Here is a 12209-nt window from a genome sequence, read left to right as displayed (position 1 = left end):
TTAAAACATGCGTTAGTGAAGTGACAATGGCAGGATGTCATTATTGCCAGACCGAATATTGTCAAAATGCGGCATCCTATACGACATCTATCAACAATCTTAATATTCCAAAATACCTACAAACCTTTCCATTCGCAGAATTGATCGCTCTGCTTATTGTTCCATATTGTAATCCAGTTCTGCGACATTGTGCATTCCAAAGAACCTTCTCATGTTAAACGAGCTATGGTCAATCTTCCTGTAGCAAACGATTTCCTCCATAAGGCTGCGTTTACAAATAATGATAAGGGGGGCTGGAGGAATCGCGATTAAAATCTTTTTTTTCAGATGCCCCCTCTATATGATCAAAATTTTTCAAGTCCCCCCAACTATCACAGGCCCGCATATTTGTAAAGGATGTGCGCTCAGAAATAATAAACACGTATTGCGCCGTTCTGCTCACAGGTGTTCAACACTACCTGTTATTAGCACTTTCTATAGTCATATTCCCAAGGCAAGTTCTTTAAACGCATCAGTGAACTTTTTGGATTTATTGGTCTAAGCCAACTTTAGTTAATCCAACTCTGGCCAGGTCTATTGCTCCTGCCGAAGAGCACACAAAATGATGATCATGAGAGAGTAGGCAAATTGTGAATTCTGGCTAATTGCCATATTGTAAATACTAAGCACAGTGACCTACCAAAAATTGTTTCAAAAGTACAAGACATATATGAAATAGATACTACTCAAAATTGACAATACTGGAAGGTTAAAATATTCCATCAAATAAATGTTGTCATCTCTGAAATTTTGGGAGTAATAATTGCAAATTCGGTTAAAAAATAATTCCATTTAGTCATATATTTTTTCATTTAGTCTTTACTGTTCAAAGTTTTTCTTTTGTATTATTTTATGACGAGAATGTGAAAATTTAGAAAATCAAGAATGGTGACCCCATCTTTTTTATTTAATATTTGATTATTCTCATATGCCAGAATTCAAAAATTTCCATGTGTTCTTCCATTTATTTCTCTCTGGCCTGATCTTGTTTAGTAATGTTTCACTGTCACGGGCGTCATTTGACCCAAACTCTTCTTCAACTACCATGTACATCAGAGTCAGAGCTATCTCTGTCACTGCTCAGGTATGCAGTAACAGTGACACTACAGTAGTAGGGCAGTATCTGATAGTGCCAGTTGCCCGTAGGCAGTAGCTGTTTTAATTTTGATAATTTTGACAATATTTTTGTTCAGTTTATACAACTTCGTTCTTGTTCTACTCCCTACAGCACTTTAAACTGTCTAGTATTCAGCTTGCCAACACAGCCTGTGTATGTGTACTGTGCATTTGTATCACTGACAACTGACTGTCAGTCTGGACTCTAATCTGAGTTACTAGTTTTGGGGGTTCGAGCAAAAACCGAAAGGCAATATTACAAGTGGCAATTTTATACTAAGTTACCTACATATGATTTTGTTGCACAAACCTATTGCCACACTTTATGGGGCAAGGACCGTTCAAGTTTATCAAATCTACTCAGCAAACGCAAGTTACGTCCAGGGTATGTGCAACAATTGTAAGTGTCGATGACTTTCAACGCGAACAAACAACGGTGATGTAACTGGTGTTTTGAAGAAATCGAAGTGTTGCTGACTATATCAGTGAGAATCAAGGCAGTGGCCAAGCGAAGTTAGATTGAAAAGTACTGTTGTGCTGGTTACGACCATCATGTGATATTGACCTATCACAATGTAGCGTTCTTAGGCTTATGTGGGGATCAGCCACAGAACTCTATAGCCTTTACAAAAGCCAAAAGGCTTTTTACATGTCGCATCTTCCCGACACCTGGTACCGTTCAATCAGACTAGCCAACCACTCGCACGGCATTTATTGGGCGTGCAATTACTTGCTTCCCAAAGTTCTGCTGAGACCCCACCGTCTACGCGACAGTCTGCCAGGGTATATTACTTCAATTTCGCATTCACCTCGCCTTTAACGCGACAGCCTGTTGATGTTTATTCCTGCGATTATAAACCCCAGAAATTGGAGAAAGTCACTCTCCTTTTCAACATTCAAGAGCGAGATGGGACACACATTGGAAGATCAATTCACTAATGATGTTGTAAGAAGTCTCAAAATTGCTATATTGACAACAGAACGATTGAAGTAAAATGCCAGTGTGTGAGAGAAATTTTATGCGATAGTCTCTATGCAAAGGATTCTATCCTCTCATGCCCGGGCTCTTCATTTACATTGGTCCGATTCTACCATGAAAGGTCTCTGCCAGCTTTTCCGACGATGTCTAAGAAGAGTGCTCGTTTTCGGGGTTTACCCTAAACATAAATTGCAGGTCATCGATGCAACCTAGATACAGCTAATGGTTGATACAGAAATCTCAAAGATGATGAATCGACAATTTTTATCATTTATTCTCAAAATAATTTATTTGATGATGACATATTTGTGAATTGCGTGAATTCCACTCGGAGCTGATTATGGCACTTACCTTGAATGTATCGAAAGTGAATAAATAAAATCATCTAAACAAGATTGCAGCGTGTGTACGTTAAGAGTCGCACTGTACGAATTACTGTCAGTGATATTGTGACAAAAGCAAGGTTGAAGTACAGACACACTCCGGAAATATACAGTCAGAAATTAATCGCAATGCTGAACGAGTTTTATTACTTCGTTTGAATGACTAGTAACTGTACGATTCGAATAAAAACAGGAGTATTTGATTGTTCGATCTCTGAAAGTAGCATATCAGCGCTATTTGCTACACCTGCCAGGTATTGGTGACACAGATATCAGTAATCGCCAGGAGCGTTCGACAGCTTCTGAACACGATTAATATAACGCTTTATGAGATGTCACCCATTCATAACATAACTGACTGTTGTGTTTCAAAACTAATGTTCGGTATCTACTTGATTGATGTAGACGATCTAAATCATGGACTGACACCTTGAATAATAAACATAGTACTGATTACGTTTCCTTAAATATGCAACATTACTGAACATTACTGATTGGTCTTTTTAATTATTAAAAGCTTTAATTCGATTTGGTTCGCTGAAGAGGTGTGGGTCAGTCACCCATTGTATATTTTGTATATTATTGTAACTAAACTCTACGTCTTAAAGTTAACTCCTGTGAGCCATTGACATGATCTTCTTAAAATGAATTTTACAATAACCACAATGGGCTTACACATTCGTCACCATAAAGCCCAGTTTTCATGATATCCTTTATGGGTTCATAGTTTCTACTTTTGATCACCAAACATTGCTGTCAAAGTGGACAAATAGTAAACGATAATTCGTAATAATATGATTGCTGCAGATCCGATACGACCATCATTCTGAGTAATTGAGTACATATGAAGAAATTTTATACTATACAAGTTACTGTAAATGAATATTGAGTTGGGCAGACAATCGCTGATATATAATAACTAATATATCTACTCATGTTGGAAATATAATCAATTATGTACAGAAAGTCTCTTTGCAAGAAGTTGGCATGTTACTTTTCAGATGATTGCATCTTCCTCGGTCAAAATCAGGTCCGCTCAAGGAACTTCAAATTCAAAGGTTTGTCGCACACTTGAAGAAGTCTCATTTTAGGCTTCAATGGCTGGTTACTGTTTGGCTCCAGCACAAAGTTCTGTACAATCTGAAGACGGGGAAGGGTTATGAGAAATTAGCACATATTGGGAAAAATCCATGCACTTAAGTTAGGACAAGTATGTCATAAGCTTATTTGAACAGAATATTACACATGAACGCGTATCTCGTTCAAATTTTCAGACCAACTTTGTTTCAACAGAACCGAGGCCGGATCCATCAGTGATTGAAACTGTCGAGGGCGGGTAAAATGTGTTGTAACATTGATCGTAAAATACTTTATTTAGAATTGAATCCTGCTACCCAGTCATAAGGACAATCAAGGTGTATCATTTAATTTAATTACGCGTTAAGATTCAAGCAAGAACTATTCAGTAAAAAGTGAATGGCTTGATGGGATGTTGTAACCATAAGTGTTCCACCATTAGGAAAAAATTGGGAACAATCGGTGAATTTTTAAATGTTCTTCATGTCTTACCTTTGCTATACAAAGATGCATTTCAAGTTCAGCTAGTCTTCTACCGATACACTGCCGTGGTCCCGTAGCAAAAGGAAGGGCAGCAAACTGATTGAGTCGTGGTATGGGCTTGTCTGATCTCAGCCACCTTTCCGGAATAAACTGGTCCGGATTTTCGAAGTATTGTGGGTCACGTGACATCAGTCCTGAGTGGACTATGACTGCAGTCTACAATGTGAAGAATCGACACATATTTTCAAAATTGCAGTGGAAACAATGGGGAAAATTACAGTTGTTAAATTTTCCGACAAGGATGAACACCACTGGATCCACACAGGGCAATGCAACAAATCATCGTAATTCCAGAGGAGTCAAGTTGCTTGGTCAGGCTAGGGAGGAGCCCAGACTTGGTTCATATTGGTGACTTTGTAAAATAAAATCATTTCAGCGGGGCTTTAATGCCTTGATGTTAATTTGTATTTGCAATATTTTGACTGAATTTCAAAAATCCGAGCCTACGCCAAGCCGAGTGTCTTCGCACCTGTGCGAATCACGCGATAACTCCACCTCATCGAAAAATAGTAAAAACAATTGCAATTACACTACGATCGCACTCACTAAATTTGTTTTTATACACAGACTTGTACCAAGTCTAGGGAGGACCCTAAGTGAGACTATCTGCTTTGTAATGAACATCGGGCAGAGTCAACCAGGCATGGCGATTTTCCAACGTAGTTCATTGACGATGGTTAAATGGTCAAATTCTTGGCAATATATAGGTATAAGGTCTTGGCAATATATATGTATGGCATACTTCCAGGTGACAATATAAGCTTACCCCAGCTGGCACGTGATACCCGCAGAGGACAGCGTCAGATGCAAGGATACGAGAGAATGCAGGCGTGACAGGATACACTCTATTAAGTGAACAGATGCACAAAAACATTTAGTGTTAGTTTTACAGAACATGGTCCTAATTCACCACATGCTAAACACAGTTATTTGGAAGAGGCTGAAAAATTTAGTACAAATGGGCGCGGGGTTCTTTTAGTCATTATGAGGCCAAATAAAAAATATTACTTTGTGTTTCCAGTAACCTATCCTAGAAAAACCACGCCGACCCTAGACATATTTTCGCATGTCCGAAAAAGTTTGAGTAAATTCTCTAAATTTTACCGTATTTTATGGCTCTCAGTCGACAAAACAAAGTAGAACAAGATCCATCCAACCTTATCTTCCCTAATTTTCGGTGGCATGTTACCGGAAACACACATTTTTAAATTTGGCCTGAGAATTGCTGATATGTCATTCACCGATATTTTTACACCTTTTAGCTTAACTGAAACATTTTAAGCCAACGGCCTGACCGAGAAGTGAGCGAGAAGCACATGTCGAAGTTGAAAAGTGGAAAACAAAGACAAAATTTTACATCTAGTCATACATACGACAAAACAGTATTGATTACCCTCCTATTTGTGGAGAACTGAAGTAAGTTTGACAAACCAAATATGGGGGTTATCGGGCAAGGTGGTTTAGGCATTATATTGGCGTGCAACCCATGGAATTTCAATTTCAAAAATTCACAATAATTTCTGAAGCTTTTCACTCCAAGAAACAAAATTAAATTTGAAAATTATAACGATGTAACTGTAGGAGAAAAGTTGTCTTACTAACGGCCACATTACGGTTTCTTTAAAATATTCCCAATTTTAATCATTGTAAAATACCAATACCAATTCTATATTCATCCTCAGGCAATAAAATACATTTGAAAGCTTTAAACTAGTTGAAATATCCCTGAGTCAATGCAGTAATACTCTCTCTACTGAGTGGTGTTGAAGGAGATTTTCTCATTTGAAGTTCCTTGGCATAATTGGCACTTGCATGACAGCTAAATAAATGTCTGTTTAAAAAATACAGACACTGTCATTGAAAAAATCAAAGCAGCATGTGCTTCAGTTTTAAAGATGTCTGACCATTGGTTCCTCCGTTCAAAAATGCATCTGTTTTCAGCTATGTCCGTACTTACATACTTCATTACATCCATCAATCCATCCATCACATACATACATACATACATACATACATACATACATACATACATACATACATACATACATACATACATACATACATGCATGCATGCATGCATACATACATACATACATACATACATACATACATACATACATACATACATACATACATACATACATACATACATACATACATACATGTATGCATGCATGCATGCATACATACATACATACATACATACATACATACATACATACATACATACATACATACATACATACATACATACATGCATACATGTATGCATGCATGCATGCGTGCGTGCGTGCGTGCGTGCGTGCGTGCGTGCGTGCGTACGTACGTACGTACATACATACATACATACATACATACATACATACATACATACATACATACATACATATATAAATACATGCATGCATACTTGCATACCTATACCTACCTACCTACCTACCTACCTACCTACCTACCTACCTACCTACCTACCTACATACATACATACATACATACATACATACATACATACATACATACATACATACATACATACATACATACATACATACATACATACATACATGCATGCATGCATACATACATACATACATACATACATACATACATACATACATACATACATACATGTATGCATGCGTGCGTGCGTGCGTGCGTGCGTGCGTGCGTGCGTACGTACATACATACATACATACATACATACATACATAAATGCATACATACATACATACGTACATACATATATAAATACATGCATGCATACTTGCATACCTACCTACCTACCTACCTACTTACCTACCTACATACATACATACATACATACATACATACATACATACATACATACATACATACATACATACATACATACATACATACATACATACATACATACGTACGTAAAACACATACATACATACAAGACAGACACACACGCAGAAAGAGAGTCCGACACGGGTTGTTGTATGCACGGGAAAGAAACGAAAATATGTGACCAAGAATTACCTCATACTCTCACGGATAACAGCTTTCAGATAATGCAAATGTTTCAAGTGTTCCTGGGTGATTTTTTCTCCTTTCTTCACCACTCCAGTAATTTCCTCGTGCAGCTTTTCTTGGACATTTCTGTTCCAGGCCAATAAATCCAGTATCCATACCATGGTACTTGATGTCTTTCTCACAAAATAATTTTGAAAACATTGTGATCACACTGCATAAAGTATATTTTTTCTCTCTCTTAATGTCAAGCCTTTACTAGTCCTAATATTTTGTATATATTATCTTAGTATAGGTTTCTAATGATAAAAATTACTATATACCATTAGTCATTACGTTAACATACATTCCTCGAATTTTGCACATCGTCAAGGATATAGTTTATCTTATACTCCCTTCTAACCAAAGCAAGTTGAAAGGCTGCAATCAGAAAATAATCAGTTTAAAGTGAATTCGGGTTTCACGTTTTGAGTTTTTAATACAATAATGAAAAGTTTGTCTGTACAAGCGTAATGCTGTACATATTTGAAGTATTTCAGAGTATAGGTGTGATGAACGGTTCAATGTCCTACCGTGTCAACGGCAGCACCGAACATCTCGGCAGCATTTGCCAATACTTCACCGTCCGAGAGCTTTCCACTTTCATACAGATATGGGATGATGTGACGTATGTGTCCCTCACTATCAACAGCTGACTCGCCCGCAGATTTCGTCTTGTCGGAGATATTTTCTTTGACATGGAACTCCGCTGCAAATTATTCAAGCTCAGTTACAACTTAATCATTTGAATTAAGAATCAAGATTCACTGAGTCGTATTAAGTCTCTTTGCATGTATCAAGACGCATTTTTATTTTTATGTTTCTAACAAAGCCTTTGGATGACACTTACATGAAGATAACTGACGAAGAATATAGTGGGAAGACTTACTGATTTCAAACAGTGATCTCGCCGCCTCTCGTAGTCCTTTCCACGCTGGTAGATTTAACTTCACTTGTAGCTTGAATGGTAAGTATAGCAATGTTTCGGAGTAATGGAAGAAGTCCTTGACACTTTTGATAAATTTCTCTGACGTAGGATCCACGCTATCAGCTAACAATCCAAGCCGTCTTTCAAACAATGTTGCCGCGATACCTGTGTACGATAACGGATACAGAAATACATTGCATAATGTCAGCATGTTTCATTGTTGACAGTGTTGTTGGTGGTTATGGAGATGATGATGATGATGATGATGATGATGATGATGATGATGATGACGACGACGAAGTAAATACTTAAGGAAGGTAAAGTTGTTGTCTCCAATCATAATTTAAAGTATTCCACGTAGACTATGAACAGAGTCGAGTTAGAGTCGACAAACAGATATCTATCTATACCTCTATTTGAAACAAAGCTACAATACATCGGTGTCGTAATTGACTGAATATTGACTTGTTTTGAGTGATTAATGATTCCTTATGATAATAAAACGTTCGATAAATTGTGTTGTTGATCTAGCTGTTGCCATGGTGAAACTGCAACAGAAAGAGTTAGAGAGAGAGATAGAGACGGCCGACGAACACACAAAGACAAAAACTCAAACAAATAAAGAAAATGTCATTGCCTTCCATGGACCACCGTGCTAATTCATCGTCCATAGTACCGGAACTCTGACCGGGAGTTGCGTGTACGCGACGGATCTTGGCGATGAGATCATCAGAAACTTCATTCAGTGTGTCTGTGTGTGATGCAACTTCCTTGGGTCGAAGTAATGGCTTCAGTAGAACACTACGATGACGCTGCCAGTCTTCTCCTTCACTGTACAATAAATTATCGACTTAATCTCAGGCACTAAGTAAATTCTCCAGGGAAAGGAAACTCATTTTGTGATTTCTTCAATAATTGAATGGCTTCGGAGGTATTTTGAAAATACTTAAGGTCTGTGACGTCATAAAAACAAGAAAGAACTTACATGTGAATATATTTTGATTTGCTTTCCTATCGGAAACGTTGTCGGCAGCGAAAAACAGACACAAGAACTAAAATTTTTAGACTAATTTACGAGATATAATTATAAGCTGATGTTATTTTCTTTAATCTTTGCAAACGGCATTTTAATGTTTTGAATATAAAACTGTACATCGATGGTCACGGTTGAGGATGACTACAGCATTTACGAAAATCGTTAAGACAATATGATTTATCCATATTTTCATTGTAAAAGCGTATGCTATTTAAAACTAAAATTGTGTATGCAAGAAGTCGTCGCCAGCTTTTGTCTAGCCGGACACGCAGAATCAGCATAACCATAGGAAAGGATGGGTACACATGCTTGTTCCGCCGAATTTCAAAACACAACTTATCTGGGATTTCTCAACAAAAAAACGCCCTTATTGTGCGAATCATCGAAGAAAACAAACGAGCAAACAGTCCGAAGTATATGAAACCTAGGAGTAGGTGAGATTATTAAAAATACATTTGCACAATCTGCATCATGTATATCAATGAGATTGTCTTGACACATCAATGTAGTCTATTGTTTGTACCAGCTAACCTCCATCACAGTTTGGCGCAACATGATAACTTTTGGGAAGTGTACATGATGACGCTCATTGAAAACCCTCAGTTTCAATTTAGCCTTGGAAAGTTGTGCATCTAAGAAAATTCTTTTCCAGATTTCAAAATGGTATTCTAATCCTTTCACGGATCAGCTGCAAAAGAGTACTTCTTTTTCGTGTTTATATGGACCTTGACACTGAAAAACTTACTCTTTCCGTGATTTTGCAAACACTCGTGAGTGCCCATTTTACTAGACTTAATTCAAGACGGTGATTGTGTAACTAAAATTCATTCCGTAATACGATGCTGCACTGCATTCATAATTGTGTGGGGTGAACAACCAGGGTAGTGAATTTAAACACACCTAGAGTGAACGCTGTCGGCTGGAAGTCTCTCTCGGATAACTCCACTACCACCGCGGCCAGAAAAAATAGTTGCGATTACTCAACTACGTAGTATTCACGAAGTCAGTTTGTTGATAGACTTGGACCAAGCACGGTCCCGGACCGTGGACCAAGTCTATCATTTCAGTCATTTTGTCTGCAAGTGCCACAAACGGTCTATATACTACCCACCCGCTATACTCCCAAACACAGTCGCTCGTTTGTTCGATACCTGATGAAGGCCGCTTTTGCTCTCCATCTAATGCATACAGCGATCTTCGCTGGGTATCGAACAACAAGTGACCGTGCCCCAAAAATATTGCAAACAGTGTCTTCAGATCAAAACTCTATGCTTTGCCATTTATAGGATAAGCATCGCTGATTTACCGAGAAACGTCATAAGCACACCTTTTGGGCGAACAGACTTCAGTCTAGCCCGATCAAGAGATAACCACATAGTTTGTTGAGCTCTACATATATCTACCGACAATAGCATATAGAACTTATGGGTAGCCTACTGGCCACGTTAAGTACACGGCAGAAGGCATTTTTCTGGGTCACTGAGGCCTTCCGCCGTGTACCTAACCACAAGCGGCAATAATCTAGTACAACCTAAACTCGACCGTACAATACGATCGATGACTCTGCAGAATCGTGAACGAAGGGATTCCATAAAAGGTCTGTAACCTTTGAGGGGCGAAGTGCAGTCTACGACCCGACAGCTGAGCGCCCTCTATCAACCTGGCAACATAAACCCTAATCCTGGACGAGGTATTCTTTTGTATTGAACATTCATCCTATACATTTTAGGTCAAAAACATATTGCCAACTTACGCTAGAAAGACACCAAGCGAATATCCTCCCATTTTTCTGTAGAGTAACCATGGTTCCATCGGCATTCGACGGGGGTATTTTCCCTCGGCACGAACAACAGCCTCCGTTGCGCTAGGATCGGCTACCACAACTCCAGACATAACCCCGATACTTTCCTTCCAAATAGGACCTAAGGTGTTTCGACGCCATGTGAAGTATTCGTCAAATCTCGCCAGACCACCCTTGCGGAAAATGTTGATGTAGGTTGCAAGTTTGCTCTGTTGTCCAGGAATATCTTCAAACGGCTTGACTTTGGTGTCGTGGATTTGGTTGTGTCTGTCGCTGCTGCCTTGTACTGACTGTGCAACTGTTGTCCGCATTCTGACGGACGTTGTAAGAACTTGTCTTGGAGACTGACAAGTCCAGGGCCGTTGACCAAACACCAACCAGGACTTTCGTAAAGATGTCATCGCGATGGCCATTTTCAAATTATACCTGTCGTTAGAAACACAGAGAGACGTAGAAACGCTGAAATGCACTGTGTTCACACTGTATGTCTTCCTGGGTCACAAGGCGACCTTTGAACTCTAATACTGTGAACGACTGGTTTGCATCGATTGTTTATTATTCTGTTATTTGTCTGTTCCTAGCTAGTACTGTCCTATGCATAAAGGTGCGGGATTGCTGGATAGCCAAAATAGCCAGCTTTGACATATTTAGCAGCTATTCAGCTAACAGGGTTCACAACAATGACTCAAGGGATAATTAGCGGCTATTCAGCTATTATGTTTGTGACCTGACGGAAACTTAATAGCTGCTTCGGGGTTGTTGAGCAGCTATTCAGCTATTCTGCTATCAGTGTTCTCCCCAGGATTTTTGAGAAGAGGGCGAAGACGTGGTGCGAAGCACCACAAGCGACCGCGCCAGCGGTCGCGGGGGGAGGTCAGGAGGGGGGTGTCCCCCCTCCTGCCGTTGGAGCTTTTGAAAAACAGCGATTAAAATGGTGTTATTTGGTGGCACTTTGGGAGTATTTTTTCAGATTTTTTTCGTATAAAAAACTCAAGGAAAGGAGATCTGAGACAGTGTACCATAACTTTTATTACAGTTCACTGATTTCAATTATGAAGATTTCATTTTTTGAAAACGAAAACGTAGCGAGAGACATACATTTATTCATCGATGTCAAAATTATCACCATAACACTCAGGTTTGTGGAGCATTTTTTAAGATTTTTTCGTACAAAAAACTCAAAGGAAAAGAGATCTGAAACAGTTTTCCATAACTTTTATTACAAACGAAAACATAGCGAGTCTAGAGACATACATTTATTCATCGATGGC

At 38.7% G+C, this 12209-nt stretch overlaps 1 protein-coding gene across 1 annotated transcript; it reads right to left on the bottom strand.

Moving 5' to 3' along the window:
• Positions 1-2390: 2390 nt before the first annotated feature.
• Positions 2391-11462, bottom strand: LOC139120208 (cytochrome P450 10-like). Its single transcript, XM_070684449.1, has 8 exons — positions 10891-11462; positions 8739-8932; positions 8063-8266; positions 7707-7882; positions 7144-7310; positions 4904-4982; positions 4087-4293; positions 2391-3657 (listed from the first exon to the last, which is right to left on the bottom strand). The coding sequence occupies exons 1-8, from the start codon at positions 11349-11351 to the stop codon at positions 3544-3546; spliced, it is 1602 nt and encodes a 533-aa protein (XP_070540550.1). The 5' UTR covers positions 11352-11462; the 3' UTR covers positions 2391-3543.
• Positions 11463-12209: the final 747 nt, after the last annotated feature.

The sequence above is a fragment of the Ptychodera flava genome, chromosome 1, assembly GCF_041260155.1.
Source record: "Ptychodera flava strain L36383 chromosome 1, AS_Pfla_20210202, whole genome shotgun sequence".
Lineage (NCBI taxonomy): Eukaryota > Metazoa > Hemichordata > Enteropneusta > Ptychoderidae > Ptychodera > Ptychodera flava.
This window is presented reverse-complemented; position numbering and strand designations above follow the sequence as displayed.